Source organism: Theobroma cacao, chromosome 4 (genome assembly GCF_000208745.1).
Source record: "Theobroma cacao cultivar B97-61/B2 chromosome 4, Criollo_cocoa_genome_V2, whole genome shotgun sequence".
NCBI classification, from domain to species: Eukaryota; Viridiplantae; Streptophyta; class Magnoliopsida; order Malvales; family Malvaceae; genus Theobroma; species Theobroma cacao.
In genome coordinates, this window is record NC_030853.1 from 21,398,915 (window position 1) to 21,416,057 (window position 17,143).

General features: G+C 30.3%; 1 protein-coding gene across 1 annotated transcript; it reads right to left on the bottom strand.

The window, feature by feature from the left end:
• Window positions 484-6,268, bottom strand: LOC18602052 (caffeoylshikimate esterase). The gene is made up of 9 exons (XM_007033202.2): window positions 5,799-6,268; window positions 5,503-5,684; window positions 4,926-4,955; window positions 4,213-4,339; window positions 3,975-4,121; window positions 2,152-2,282; window positions 1,936-2,073; window positions 1,613-1,711; window positions 484-869 (listed from the first exon to the last, which is right to left on the bottom strand). Exons 1-9 carry the CDS (start codon window positions 5,842-5,844, stop codon window positions 645-647), a joined length of 1,125 nt encoding a protein of 374 aa, XP_007033264.2. The 5' UTR covers window positions 5,845-6,268; the 3' UTR covers window positions 484-644.

Below are 17,143 nucleotides of genomic sequence, written 5' to 3' on the forward strand. Positions count from 1 at the left end.
TAGTCAAACATGCAATTGTTTTAAAGTCTTTACGCACACGTGATGAATGAATGTATACATAATTATTTAATTTTTTTTAATAAAAAAATTAATGAGAAAATTATTGAGACCAGAATCAAATGTTACGAGTTCACATTTTCAACATAAACAACATACTTAATAAGTAGAGAAAAACCATAATTATATATCCAAAATTTATTTTATCTCATGACATACGATCGGTTTCAAAGTGAATATTAACTTTTAGTCATGGGAATTTAAGGAGAAAAATATTCCATTCAACAAAAAGAAATTATTCAGGAGCCATCATTGTCAGTAAGACAAGCACAACCATGAAGCGTGCACGTTAAGAAATTTTTAGAATAAATTTCTTAAACTAAGACTTTTATTTTGTTCTCTTTCATATGAATTTTTTGTTTATTCATTACATGCACCAAAAAGGGGAAAACAAGAGTACCCCTAATAATGTAAATCAGGCTTATAAAACAAGAAAATATCTCTTTAGTTAATTTAATTTCCTGAATTTACAACACATGTAACCAATCTAGAGATCTACAGCAGTGGATCCTTATTCTCTGATCTTTATTCCCTTTGTTGAATTGTTTTGTATAAGAAAATGTAGGGAACCAAATATAGATATGAGGTTAGCATGCAGTATTACTGCTATGTTCATCAAGCCAAGAAATTATATCACTAAAAACTCTAAGAATCATATCATCTGGTTCACCTTCAAGAAGAGAATGGCCTGCATCCTTATAAATAATAATCCTCTTGTCCGAGCTTCTTGCTTTCTCATACAAGGCTCTGCTAACAGATGGGTCAGTTACAGCATCATTCTCTCCATGCAAGATTAAGATTGGAAGCGAAACCTGAAATCATCACAGTTATAGTCATCAATCATAAGTTTTAAACTTAAAATCAAAATGGTTGTTGAAAACATATTCCAAATCAATGACAACATTGTTTAAAGCCCAATAATGTCTTAGACTTTTAGTTGAACTGGAGGTGTCTCTGGGGCTCCCTTATTAGAGATATCCAAGAGCTAAGATCTAAAAGAAATTGCTATCTTGGCATCATTTGTGAATAAAATTTGCCCAGCATAGGATCCAATAACACTGAGGAAAGAACACAAGCATATTATCTGTGGGCACTCCTGGACTGCTAGTGGTAAGGTAATGGTGTGGTAATTGAGACCTTGCCCCTATCATTGCCTAAGCAACATACATATCTCGTCTTCCTAGGTAGAGATGCAACACTTCAATCATTTAGATCCACAACTTAAGCTAAAAGATTCTTGCAACAGTCTATAGAGCACTTGTTTAGGATTTAACAACATTTAGCTTATTTGACTTTTAAGGAAAACAAGTTGGGGATTCTCGAAGACACGATGGCAAAGCATGGGTTGATTGCTATCAAACATTACACTACAGAACTCTCTGGAGAAATATACACAAGCACACTGCCAAACAAACACAGATATACATATTTCTCTGAGTACAAAGTAAAAGAGTAACAGGCCAAATAAAGCAACAGGGAAGAAGTTGATTCAAATTTCGTTTTACAAAAATAAATAAGAATAGTTATTAGAGAGACAGGGAGAAGGAAAATGGACCTTTTCCAAATTTTTTTCTATCTCATTAGTGGTTCTCAGCATCTCTACAGCAGTCCACAAGCGTGGCTTGTCCTTGTAAGCAATAACATTATAGGGTGTCTGCATTGACAGAAAACTAAAAAGTAAATTTCTATAACAGAAGTTTTGGTTATTCATTCGAAAAATTATTATGAATGCAGAGAAGATGAATGATTAAATCAGAGAGATAACAAAGTGCATAGAAATGCCACAGTTACACACTTAAACATTCTACAGGATATCCATAACATTTACCAAAACATCAACTACACTACAAATCATTCTAATGAACCATAGAAACAAACCAGTTCTCTCTTCTTAATGTCTCTAAATGCTGCCTCTGCCAAATCCTTTTGTGGGACTAACTTCTGCTTCGGGAGAACATTAGCCACACCAATCAGAATTTGCTGTACTATCCAGGGTGGAACCATGTCATCAGCAATCTACACAAAGTATTCCAATTATTAGGATTTAAAAAAGATGCATGCAAAGTCCATAAATGTTTCAGCTCAGAAATATACTTTGCACATAGGAGCAACAAGACAGGCACCACTCCAGGCATTAGGTTGTTTTAGATGCACCTTCAGAGCTACAGCTCCACCCATGGACTGCCCAAATAGGAAGCTTGGAAGGGTCCGAAATTCAGGATTCTCTGTTATTGAATCCAACAAAAGTAAACATCAAGAGCAATCCAGTAATCAAGGCGATTGGCAATTTTTAAATTAATTGAACATAACAAAGACCTGAAGGGAAAAAGTCTTCCTTCAAATAAAAATATAACAAGACTAAAGTACATTAAGTAAATGAAACATCGTTATTCACTATTAAGGAAAAATAAGTGACTTAACAGAGAGAATAGAAAAATTGAAGCTTCTTCTCAGAGAGGTACATCTATATGAGTCACAACAACAGAACTCAAACAAAATGCATCATTCCAATTCACCTTTTAGTGAAGTGATGACAATAATGATAAAAACGACAATTTTTACATAGATAAAATAACAATATTCCAATTCAATTCAATTCTTTCTTTCCCTTGACCACTGTTTTAGTTGTAGCTGATACATTTTGAGAAGAAACAATTACAAAATATAACTTCTACATCTCACTTGGAAAGAGGACAGATAATGCTTTGAATCAATTAAGAGAAAAGATTGATGTGATTTCTTGTGTGCACAATTAGAGAGAAGTAAGAAGAATGATGAAGGAAGGTGAAAGTATAATTTTTTTCTACTTGATACAGTAGAAAGGAGGACAGAAACTGCATCACATCGATCTCTCCAGCAGCTTAGTCAAAAGCACCCTGACTATTCTTTTTCAGAAAAGATTCAAGTGGCTTCTTGTGTGCACAAATGAAGAGAAGTGACAGGATGGAAAGGAAAAGATTCAAAAAGGAAGGTGAAAGTGCAATTTCTTCTACTTGATATGATCAGAGTAGAAAAGTGAGAAAATGAAAATGTGAGTGTGCAACTTTCGCCTGAATATAAAAATTTTGATTACACAAATTATATAAACTACAAAGAGGAAAATGTGAGAGAAAATGAAGATTCTAAAATTTTATGAATTAATTCACTTCCAAATCCATCTAACAAAGCACATGAGTGGAAAATCAAATATTTTATCTTTCTTTTCAATTTTTTATTATTTTTTCTTCCCATTGAGAAATTTTTCTATTTTCTTTATTTAGCAAAGCATTAAGGTGTGCCTTGATACATCCCTCCGTTGGATATTGAAACCGCGATAAGTGCCTTTCTCCCTGCAGCTTCAGTTTATATCAAACTATTCCAGCTGGATCACCAAAACCAGGAGTTTCAACAAAAACATTTGTGATGGTTTTTCCTATAAAAGTCCAGGTCATCTTATCATCAGAGGGTGCTTTAAGAAATTAATTGGATGTAACTTTCAACCAGCTCTAGTCAATTATATGCAACTGAAGAGGCTAGAAAAGCAAAATTTGTCATCTTCAGAAGGGCAGTGCAAATCTTTTGCACTCAATTTAGAATTGAGAAACCATGTGCAAAGCAAGTCATAAATTTCCTAGGGCTAGGAGCATAGGAGTATCATTTATCATTAGATGAATTGTGACATTCAAATATTAATTCAACATACAACAAAAATCATAGAGGATGATGAATTGCCAAGCACTTATACCCAAAAAAATTCCACAATGTACTAAACTAAAACCCTATACCAAGTTACTTTACCTCCTTCATTGCACAAGGGTATCAATGAATTTTTCTATCTAGGAAATCTAAGCCTATCTAAGATAAAATTTTGACACAACCTGAGAAGTTCTCCAAAAAGATTCAATATCATTAGGGCTTAGAGGGAAAAAACTCCAAACCTTTGACTTTGGAGTATTGCTCAATCACATAATCAACAAGCCTGTCAAAGCTGGGAATATAGCAATGAAGACCTTCTGACAGACCAAATCCTGGGTAATCCATTGCAAAAACTCCATACCCACACAATGCCAATTTCCTAGCAATACCTGCTAACAGTGGCAAAAATAATTAGGTCCCGCAACAACATACCCAAAACTACAAAATGGTCTTTACCACTATTTGTTATGAACGACATGCCTTCAACAAAAAATGTGCAAGTGTCTCCATAACCATGACAAAAGAACACCATTGCCTTTGGGCAGGAGGTCTTTGGAAGCCAACTTTTTGAGAAAATTTCCAATCCCCTAGAATTCACTTGATATGACTGTACAACAAAATTTTAAAATATCAAGTGATTATAAAGTATACTATAGCCACTGCAAAGAATCCAACATGGGGCAATTAAACATTTTGCTGGCACAGTAGACAACAACTTAGGTATGAACCCCATCAATTGCATACAAGGGGAAAAAAAGTAACTGAATAATTAACATCAATGACATAATTACAGTGGGGAAATTTTCTTTTAAAATACAAGGAAAAAGCTTTCCAGTTGCTGAAGGTTATTCTTTTTAATGGCTAGTATGGTGACCTTTTCTTTGGCATAAACATAATTTAGAAAAATATGATTTTTTCAAAGAATAACTTTTTCATTTGAATTGGGAATCATCTTATACGTATAATATGAAACTTGCTTGCTGAGGCAAAGATAGAGGAGCTGTCTTTTCTCTCCCTCTGCATCAAATTTCAGCACTGAATGCCTGTATATGAAACTTTAAAGATTCCGAGAAAAGAATGCATAAGCAAAAGAATAAAGCTGCTATGGTAAATTCAAGGTGTACAATAGCCTACCAAGACAAACAGAAAAAGAAAAGAGAGAAAGACAAGAAGAACAAGTCTAGAGCTTTTACCTCATTCATCTTCAGTCCATCTATAGGTGTCTGCAACACATGCAAAAACAATAGACCAATCAATATTCACCCAACAACCACTCAAAATTTTAAAATTATCTAATTGACATATCATACTAAAAAAGAAAGGGATGATGAACTGAATTCTTGCAGTGACACTTTGTCACTCATTCAGATAATTACCAATTTTCGTTTTAATCAAATTTATTGTGCCCCTTAATGAATCAACTCAACCGCATCCTGCTAATTATAAATTACAAGCATCCAGATAATGAAATGAACTAAAGTCAACAAACACAAAAAACTTATGACTTATCCATTTGAAATACTATCAAACAAAAAGAAAGGCACATTCTCTAATGAAGTTTGACATTGAGATGTTGTCTACTCATTCTAATTATAACTCAATTTTCATTTCAATCCAGCCATTCCTTATCTAAACAATATCAACAAAATCAAATCCTCCAAAAAGGAGTCACTGAAAAAAATAAGAACTAATTATTCAACTCCATACATAATATTACCATCCAAAACACAAAAGACATAAATTTGAAGTATGAAGTTGGAAAGCAATGACCTTGAACAAAATATGATCAATTCCAAGCTGAAACTTCTTAAAGGCTTCCCTAGCTCTCCTTCTAGCTGGCGCTTCATCCATATTAGCATCCAAAATCTTCTGCAACTCATCATCCACCCCTTTGAGCCTCACCGGTTTAGCCATTACTTTCCTTTTCTCTCTTCTACCCCTGGACAAAAACCCTGCCACCCAGAAAAAATCCTATATCTTTTTAAATACCCAATTGTTTACTTTAGCAGCAAAAGAGCAAACAAAGGAAAATTCTTTTTGTAGTTGTTCTTGGTTTCTAGAGTTACCGTCAAAAAGATGGCTCCTCAACAAGTTTGAAGATTTCAAAGCCATGTGGATTTATTTCTGGAAAAGTAAAGAAGAATGGCTGACAAAGACAAATAAAACAAATAAATTATATTATGTTCCTTAAGTCCCGGAAGAATGGGTAGAAAAATGAGTGCAAGGCAATCTGAGTGGCAGTGGAAGAGAGATATTTGTACTACTAGTTTGTTTGTATTTTGATTATGTTTTATTTTTTTGTAAAGCGGAAGAGAAATGCAAAGGGAATTTGAGATTCGACTTTATATATAGAGCTAAGCTGTCACTACTTTTCACTGTTGGAGAGGTTCGAAGATACCCAAACAAATGGAGGCCAAGGGTTTGGTGAAGATGATGTAGCGTTCACGATCACGAAAGGAAGGTGCCGATGCTCACTACAATCTCCCCACTCCTCACTTACACGTGTTAAGATTCTTTTCGCAATGCGGGCACTACCGAAATGACAAGATGCCCTTTGAATTTGTGCTATTCGGGCCAGTGGAACGAATAAATTTAATTCTTTTTAATAAAAAATCAATATTAAATAATAAATTTATATTTATGCACTGCTATAGTATCAGCTCATCAAATGTTATCCCGTCACTAATAAAGTGTAATTAAAAGTATTTAAGATTTAAACTTAAATACTTAAAATTTTTTAATAATTTAGATATGGTAAAGATTTTTTATATTTATCAAGAACGGAATATGGCAATGGATAGTATGACCAACGTAAGTTTTAATTTAAATAAAAACTTTTGTTTTTATGATGTACCACCTTCAGAAATCAACTCTATATTATTCAACGACTTATTAAGAGTGTGTTTTTCAAGAATGATTAGAAATTAATTAAAATTTTAGTTTATAAACAAAATTAATAATTAAATAACTCCGTCATAATGTTCATTGATAGTTCTCCGCTTTTATGTACCTCTCTCACTTCATTATTTTCTTCTCCCTTCTTTTTTCGTTAAAATTGGGTTTGGCAAATTGTTCAACCAAAAGAGATTTCAAATTTTTTTTTACTTGTTAACTTTAGTGATGTATTTTTTAAGTGATTTTTACATTTGATTTAGGATTATAATGTGATAACTAATTTTTTTTTTCAAATAAATAAATTAAGGTTTTACTATTAAGTTTGATTTGAGGTTATAATATAGTTAAATAATAAAAATGGTAAAAGTAATTAATTAACATCAAATTAAAATTCTAGTAGAAATTGTGACAAAATATTTCCAACACTGATACTAGCCCTAAAGATAATACTATCACAATTTAATGAAGGATTCTTCTATCATAATTAGTAGTTAGATCGGCCAACTGCCCACCCCATCTGAGTTTCAATACAAATTGACGAAGGAATTACTTCTTTATTAAGCTACAAGGCGTTTTGGTTCAACAGCACTTTTTCTTTCTCTTTCTCTCAATAAAAAGAAAACCTATATACTAAATTCTCCACTCTTTCTCTCTTACATCGTGCTTGGTTGGGGAATGTAATAGCCATTTTCCATATTCCTAAACTCTCTCTAAAAACTTGTTTGCTTTATTGGAATTGTCATTCCTGAAGAAACTTGAATAATCATTAGTAAAGGAACCTTAGTAATAGCTATTCTAAAGATGGGGAATAGGTCAAAATTTTTGTTGGACAAAAATTATCCTTAAATAAATTTAAAAATTATCATCATAATATAGAGTTTCTTCAATTTTCACATTTTCTTTCTCTCTCTACCCATCTTCTATCTATTTCTTTCTCTAAAGTCTTTCAACGAATGGCGATGGTGGCACCATGTCGATTGCGAAAACTGCTAATTAGCATTCCCTCGCCATATCCATCTACAGGAAGTGTCGACCTAGCACTCCCTAGAGTGCCAAATCGACACTTCATTACGTCAACTAGTTTTTTGTTGACTGGCTAGTGAAAAGAAAGAAAACAAATTAGTACGTAAAAAACAACATAGATCTTAGGTTTATAAGTCAACTAATAAACATGTCTTCTGAATTATAACCCTTTTAATTTTTTTTGACATAATGCTCAAATAAACTCTCAAATTATTGAAGAAAATTTAAATAAGTTTTTATTCTTCTATTGTGTTCAATCAAGCCTTTATATTTTTATTTTGAGTCAAATAAGTCCTTATGACAAATGATTGATTATTTATATTAGTCAAAATGTCACTTGTCATTTTATATTCATATGACAGTGACATGGCGTTAATATTAGGAGTGAAAAATGCCACATAGTCATATTATCATGTCAAATTAACATGTCGTGTTATTACCAATTGTGAAATATCAATATACCACATCATCATCAATTATGATATGTTAGCATGTTACATCAACTTCAAGCATAATAGAATAACAAATGGTATTTTGACTAAGTTAATCATTAGTTATAAGAACTTATTTAACTCAAAATAAAAATACAATGATTTATTTGAAGTAAAATAAAAATATAAAGATTTAATTGAACGTAATAAAAGTATAAGAGTTTATTTAAATTTTTTTAAATAGTTTAAGGGTTTTTTTGGATATCATGCATATCCATAAGTTAATCCGTATCATTGCAAGTGTCAATTGTATTTAAATAGGTTTTATCTCATTCTGTTGTATCAAATTTTTGATACGATATATTTAATTAAATAAATTAGTGCATCCCCTGTTGTATAATTTATTTAATAAACAAGTCATATAAGTGTGAAAAGATTTTTGACATGATTAAATCCAATAACGAAGTCAAGATTTTATGTTTGAGAGGGAGAAAACAAGAAGTTTAATATTTGAGGACAGAATTATAATTTTTTTTAAAAAAAATAGAAGTAAAATTATAAAATTATAAACTTTTGAAATTTTGGGAGGGCGGGCCCCTCCTTCCACATTTGATTAAATTATAATTATTTAATCATTTCTTATTTGTAGCAACCATTAGTTTTTTTATAACAAAACATTAAATACTAAATGGTTTGAAAAAAAAGAAATTGAACCGAGCAAAGAAAACGCATCAAATTTTTTATCCTTAAAGTTGGCAAAAATAACTTGTTATGCCATCAATGTGTGTTAACATTATTACTTGCATTTTCTAAATTCATATAACATTGCCATTTTTGTGATAGGGAAAATGAATCAGTGATAGAGAATAAAACAATACTTATCCAAGTAGTTAGAATAAGACATAAAATCTTTATATTTTAAAGTTTACATTATTTACGCAGACATTATCTTTATTACAATTTTGTGCATATCCATTATGTGTGTGAGAGAGACAGAAAGGTATGTGGGAGAATAACTTTTTGTAAGAAAATAAACATATTTTTTCAAGTATGTGCCAAAAATAAAAAAATAATTAATTAAAATATTGGCTCCATTCTTAATATTTATGTAGACAATTACTAATATGAACTTATTTTTGTGCGTTACTTTATTGTTTTGATTAAGTTTTTTATAGAATTTTATTAATTAAGTTGATATTATGACGTGGGAAGTGTGCATAATCCTCTTTTGCAAATTAGATGTCTAATAGCTTGATATTCGGACAATATTTGAATTCTTAATTAATATATTTGACATACTCATTGGCTTACACGTGGCAATCATAGAGAATTAGTTGTATTACTTTGGAGTTTGATTTTCCTTTTTTGTACTTACCAAAGTTGCGTTACAAACCTCCATGCGAGTGCCACGTGGCAGTCGCATGGATCTTCCCAACTTATAACTAGTTTTTTTTTTTGTTCTTTACTTTTTAATTTAAAAATAAAGGTATAGTTTTTTTTTCTCTTTTTTTTTTAAATTTTTAAGTTTTTGACAAAAAAAAAAGCTTTTTCTTGGAAATTAGAAAGAAAAGGAGGAAAATGTAAAGTCGCTTTAATTTAATATTCTTTTTTCTTTTTTTTAATGTCATTTTTTTCTAGATAAAGGAAAGAAAATAAATTTAATATGCAAATATTTTTTGAAAAATCAATCCAATCATATATATATATATAATTAGTTTAAGTAATAATAAATATTTAACATAATGAAAAGTAAGTAAGAAAGAAAATATTAAAATAATAAGCATTGTATATTTAAATGTTCATAAATGTGAAGTTTTTTGTGTTGTTATCACTGTTAGATTTATTTTAAATATATTTTATTATCATTAAATTGAATTTAAATTACTCAAACTAAACTTTTATTAAATTAAAAATTTTACTTTTCATTGACTTGGAAACATATTAATTTATGATAAAGTTGTAAATTATAAGTCATAGTTTAATCATATTATTGATTATTTAACTGATTTCTAGTGGTTAATATATTAACTTCTCCAAAGCTTAAACATGTTAAATTAATTTGATTTTTTTAAATTAATTGGAGTATACTACAAGAAACTAGTGGTGTATAGATGATTTAATTGGAAGACGTTTTCAGTATTATATTTATAATATCATCTTTTAAAACATATAATACTTATTATTTTATTTTTTAAACACATTGTTACAATTGATAAATTTTATTATATTAATACTAATTTTTGTTAAGAGTCACATAAAATACGCAAATTTAGTAGGAAAAAAGTATAGTTATTACTTATTTCAATATTTACAGTAAAATCTCTATAAAGTAGAGATTTTATAATCATGATTTTATTACTTATTTTGTTAAGAAACATGATTTGTTAGTAGAGATTTTGTTAAGAAACTTTTGTGTACAGGGGACATGATTTGCTCATACTTTTAATGATTATTAGAAATGTAACCGTGCGTTGCACACGGATATAATAATATATGTTATAATAGTTGTGTTTATCATATTTTTCATTTTATTAAATTTTTTTAGATCAAGACTAAAGCAAGTCTAAGTACTAAAAATTAATATATATATATATATATATAATATATATAATTATATATATATATATAATGTTATAGTCAATAGTAGAAAGTCCTTGAATATTATAACCTAGGGTCATAATATAATGCATAAATATATAGATATCATCACAAAACATAAAAGCAATATTACGACAAATTATAATTTTTTACCATTATCGTTAGGTTAAGTACAAAAGATAGTGTCCATAAGTGGAAATCAGGATAAGGCTTTTGCGAAGTTTCACAAAAAATGTCATTGTTGTTGTTACAAACTATATGTAGTTGGGTAAAGTAATGTTTTGATATTCAACCAGCATTCGAAGCATATACAAAAAAGATATAATTATAGTGTGTAATATTGCATGCCACCTCGAACAAAAGAATGAGGCATCTTAATACGTAGTTGGCAATTAGATGTTAAGATTTTATATTAGCTATAGATAAACAAAAAGTCTCAATAACGTTGCACTTCCATCAAGGTTTTGGTTTGATGTGTGCCCTGTTTGCAAACAATGGCAGAGCAATTAAAGAGTATAACATATTGTTTGAAATTTTTATCTCAACAACTCATGAACGAAAGCAAAAAACGTTAAAATTCTGTGAGTAATACACAACTTACATCAAGCATTGATAAAGTGTATGTACAAACAATTAAAAAAGGCAAACTTTAACATCCATCAATAACAAAATTTCATCATCCATAAAAAAGACATTTTATTTCTTTACAGCTCTCAAAATGTGCAAAAGAATCTAATTTATTTAAAACTTCAGTGTTGATATGTTAGCTATAAATCTTTCATCAAAAGTGCTATAATGTGTGTCAATTTTGAAAATGTTGAACATTCAAATGAAGATAGATATATTTCAAAATGCATCATTTTCATCTCATGCTTGCAATTCAAACTATATGAAAGAAGGAGAAAATAACCTAATAACAATCAGATGAAGAGCAAATATGTAAAATGAAGTTTATTGTATTGTAATCCTAACCTAGTTTTGTATTTTTTTTTCTGGGGTGATTCTTGTCCCTGGCTGATGGCAACACTTTTTGAGGAATGTTTTTTGGGAAAAGATCTTTGGCCACTTGTGTGCTAATTGGTGATGGTAAGAACTGCTCCTCTAGTTGTTCAATTGTTAATGGAAGTGTTGAGGATACAATAATGCTTGTAGAAGTTGGAGTGGCAAGTTCTTGGTTTGCCATCACATAAAAATCGAACAGTTTGTAATTTGAAATTCTTTTTTTCATTACCTTTAACATCAAACCTACTACGAATGTCCTTGTTTAGTTGATCAAGGCCTTGACAAGTTCAAAAAATGTCATGCAATGGATAGTATTAAGTGTTGCAAGTTTTGTGATACTCACTCCAACTAACTTCTCTACCACTTTACTGAACACTACCAATCCCATTTGTCCAGTGCTATCTTGCATAATCAGTTGTATGGAATATCTGCAAAATTAAATTTTAATTTTTTACAGATGTAGATAAGGAGTTGGTAATGAACTCAAAAGGTATTTATACTAACAATACATGTATTGTATAATAATAATTTTAAAATATTTCAAATATTAACATAATGAATTATAAACATGTTTATAAAATTAATATACAAACATATAAACTTGTGTTCATGTATATGTGTTTGGTTTAATTCATTATTAAGAAGATAGAAATGAAGATTTTGACTACATGAAGAAGATTGGAGTGGATTTAGCAGTGATTTTCAAAATGTGAGAAAAAAAGTATTCGATCATAAACATCCATATTCTAGAATAAAAGAAATGACCAAAATGTTAAGAATATAAGAGTTTCATGATTTACTTACGTTGGCAGCAGTGTCTTTTCATCATGTTGAGTGCACCAGTACTTTCTAGCATAGAATTGTAAGGCCAACCCACATGCATTGCATAAATTGTAAAACCATCTATTGTTGCAATCAATATCAGTAATTGTTGCATGTATCTTGTATTTGATGTTCTACAATATACGTTTATTGTCAATATGTTTGTGTTTAACATTGTGTTTCGAAAATCATTTGTTTAAGTTTGCTTTTACTTGGGTTTTGGTTGGGCCAGCCACATTAATGGCTGCAGTGGTTGATTCCTCAATGTTGTTATTGTTTCCAATTTGTGGATGTGAGTCAATTTTCATATTTATGATTTGCACACTAAATGGTTTTTCTTGATATTTATGAGTTAAAAGATTTGTGAGTTGATATTTTATATTTGAAATGCCATTTATAGTTATAATATTGATATTACCTCTGTATAAATGTTGCAGTTTCAAGTATATCTAGATCAATATATATGATGTAAGGTCAAGAGTGTCTGTAAGAGTAGTAAACAGTTATAAAAAAACATGACAAATACATAATAATATAACTAATAGTAAATAATATTCTTACTCATGTATTTCTTCATTGTTGTTGGGGCCAAAACAATAGTAGGGCTGATCACTTCATCAAGAAGTTGGTCTTCATTTATGTCTTCAGCTTTATTAGCATATAAAACAACTTTTAAGCTATGGCCACTTTACATAAAAATACAAAGTATGGGATTTGATGTAAACATTTATTCACCCATAGGATCAAATTCGTTCATGACTTTTTTTTAACTTGAGATCCTCAATGTAAAGCTCATGCTTTTTTAATGTCATAAGTTTTGTTATGCAAGCAAACCTTTGCAATATTGGTCATCGATTTTAAAGTGCCAATAAAATCTGGGAGCATTTTTAAAAATAACCCTTATAGATAACATGTTTTCAAAAATAACATTTTTTATAATTTTAATTATATTTAGCCAAGTTAGACAAAATTACCCTTAATGAAATTACACGTTATGATGTTACACGTCATGTACAAAAATATGTTACATGCCATGTACAAAAACATGTTACACGCCATATACAAAAACATGTGACACGCCATAGTTAGGTTGTTACACGCCATGTATAAAAACATGTTACACGTCATGGTTAGGTTGTTACATGTCATGTACAAAAACATGTGACACGTCATGGTTAGGTTGTTACACGCCATATACAAAAACATTTGACACGCCATGGTTAGGTTGTTACATGCCATGTACAAAAATATGTGACACGTCATGATTAGGTTGTTACACGTCATAGTTATGTTGTTACATGCCATGTACAAAAACATGTGACACGCCATGATTAGGTTGTTACACGCCATGTACAAAACATGTGACATGTCATGATTAGGTTGTTGCACGCCATATTGAAAAAAAATATTATTGTTACACACCATGTTGAAACAATATTGTTGTTACACGCCAAATTCAAAAATATTTTGTTACACTTTAACACTTAAAATGTTGTTGTTACTTACGAATCAAAACTTCAAATCTTCTCAACTTTCTTAATTTCTTTTTGTTTTTTTGACAATTTGGCACCACTTAAAGTGTTTCTAACATGTTTTCATAAATCAAAACATAAATTTTCTTGTCTAAAATACCTATTTCGACTAAAAATCGAAAAAAATTTCCTTTGAAAATCTAGATTTATAAATTTCAAATTTTTTAGTTTATTAGTGTCTAGGTCCCGAATTGATCCAATTAAAAGCTACTTCAAGCATCTGTGATTATTTTTACCAGTTTAGTTTTATCCAAAATACCTAAAAATCAAATTTTCCAAATAGCCATCCACCCAAGCACATCAAAACCATCGCTTGGTGTCTTGAAAGCGCAAGAAAGAGAAATCTGAAAATGCAAGAAAGAGAAATCAGGAGCATAGCAGATGAATGCTAAAGAGAAAAATCGATAAAATTAGAGAAAGCGAAATGATGAGAAAGAGAAATCGGAAACACAAATAGGGAGAAATTGTAATGATTAGTTTAATTTATTTGAAATAATTACAAGCGTATTTTCGTCAAGTCATGGCTAAATATGGCTAAAAACAGTTAAATTTATTTTGATGGTTATTTTTGAAATGCCCTTATCAAGAAAGGTTATTCCTTATAATTCCTCTAAAATTTATGAGGTTTTCAAACATCATTTTAGTTGGGGTTAGTGACTATTTTAGTGTCAATAATGAAAAATGCTATAGAAATTATGCTTTAGCAATTTAGGAAATAATTAAGTTGGTTGTACTTGTCAAGACAACATCATATCGAATCCTTACATTGAGTTGATAAATGATGCAAAAGTAAAATATGATGAGGGTATGGGGCCAAATCTTCATGAAGCTCTTAGATTTGGGTATTCCTTGTAAACATCCCAATTATATTTGAAGGAATGACGTTAAAATTAGACTTTTTATGTCATGACCTGGTACTCCCCTTGAGCCCGTGACAACCGTCGCGGTGTCCCGGTAACCACTCATTACCCAAAATGTCAACCCGAAACTCCGTAAGGCTTTAATATCAGTTTTTTATTTCCCTTGTGAGCAACCATTGTCAAATATCGTGTTCTAAAAGATTTTAAGCTGTTTCCAACTTAAAATAAATAAAATATTAATTTTCGTCTCACAGGGGTATTTTGGTCATTTTTCAAAAAATTTCGAAACCAACCAATAATGTAGTATATAACTGCAGAACGCATATTTCAAAATCAAAAATAAATTTAGATGTCTAAAACATTCGTTTAAAATGAAATTATGATTATTTGGATATAATAAGAAAATAAAATAAATATTAAGTAAAATATTCTATTTTCTTATTAAACAATATTTTCAGAGTTATAGGTAGATAATTTTGTAGCGTAAAAGCAAAGTAAATTCATACATACTGTAATACAGTAAACCAGAGTATTTAATTTAATTTACAATGACCAGTGGGCCCCTGAATAATCAAAAGTAAAGAGGACTGTGAACCTACAGTTTGAAGGTATGCAAATCCAAGGGTAGTCGTCGATGAACTCAGCTATCTACAACCTAATCTGAACCTGAAATGGGTGGAAAGGAGAGTGGTGAGATTTTATAATCCCAGTGAGTAAACAAACATCATCCGAAATATCTAAAGTCGAGTAAAATGAGACAATTAAAATATTTCATCTCAATATTTATTTCATAACATAAATATTCATTTCATTTAAATATTCAACATGACTTATGAGTATCTTAAAAACTTGGCTCCTGTCAAAATCATTCTCGGAGATACCTTGGTAGAGGCATCTAACTGAGTTCGCCAAGGATATTAAAAAGTTCGTATACACGTAAACATATTTTTAGTTTGAAAAACATAGTCATTCCTTGGCGTTAACGGAGTTCATCATCACGAGGTGGTTCGGTGTGACGTGAACTCTGTTCATACCTCAGGAGATAACCTACGCGCCTCTCCGACCGAGGTATATATATATCTAGATTTTGTGCCCCTTTAATAGGCTGGTCTACAGAATCTGCCTACTGCAGCAAGCTAAACCCACCATACAATAAAACTTTGACAATATGACAGGGCTAATATTTTACTACCCAGCCTGCACGGGTAAAATAAAACAATTCATACAATTCATAAAATACAGCCCAACCAGTCATGCCAACACAATAACAATATAACATAAGCCATCAATTTCTAATCATAAATTTACAATATACCAGTGGTCTCCAATTACTCTATTTTCAAAATCGTTATTTCGTTTCAAGACAATTTATAAAGTCTTTTCATTTAAACACATTTTGTTTACAAAACATAAAAATTTTCCATTTGAACTCATTTTCATAAAATTCACCAAAACCGAATAAAAACATACTTTAGATAATTAAAATGATGGTAAGGTTACTCACTATTTCAGGAGTCGAATTTCTAGAGTACTCTGACTACCGACCATCGGGTACAATTTCCTTGCCTTTATCGGAGGATTCACCACCTAGACATAGTAAAAAATCGAGAAACTTACTACATTGGTACTAAATCAAAATTAAACTAATTTAGACTACTAATGCATGATATGAAATGCAAAAATGTCCGAATAGTCGTTTAAATACAGTATTCGACCTAATTCGCACTATTCTCGTTGTAATTGGCTAAAACCTCCAATTTAACTCCAAATCGATTTCTTTCACTTTTTATACTCCAATTATACTTAAAATACCTCAATGACTGTGAATATGATTCAATTTATCAGTCCGAATCATAAATCGCACATGTCTATACATTAGGTAAAAATTCAGATTTTCATGCCAAAATTTCTCATTAAATTTCTAGCCTCACCAATTATTAAATACCACCAAAATATCATGAAATATCATCAATTTCAGCCTCAATATCCTCCCTAGAAAATTCGGCCTCTTATGAGAAATGGGAGAAAATGAATTTTTTTCTTGTTGTTTTGTTTCTAAATATTCTAAACTAACTAAAAACACTAACATAACTTAGAATCCAATCAATCCAACTTCATTCTCTCTCCATAACCATTTGGTCAGCCATGAATTCACCATGAAAACTTGAGTTCTAAGCATGAAAAATGAAAAAGAAAGCATGGGTAGTGTAAATCACAAGATAAAATCACAAAATTTTACCTTTATTAG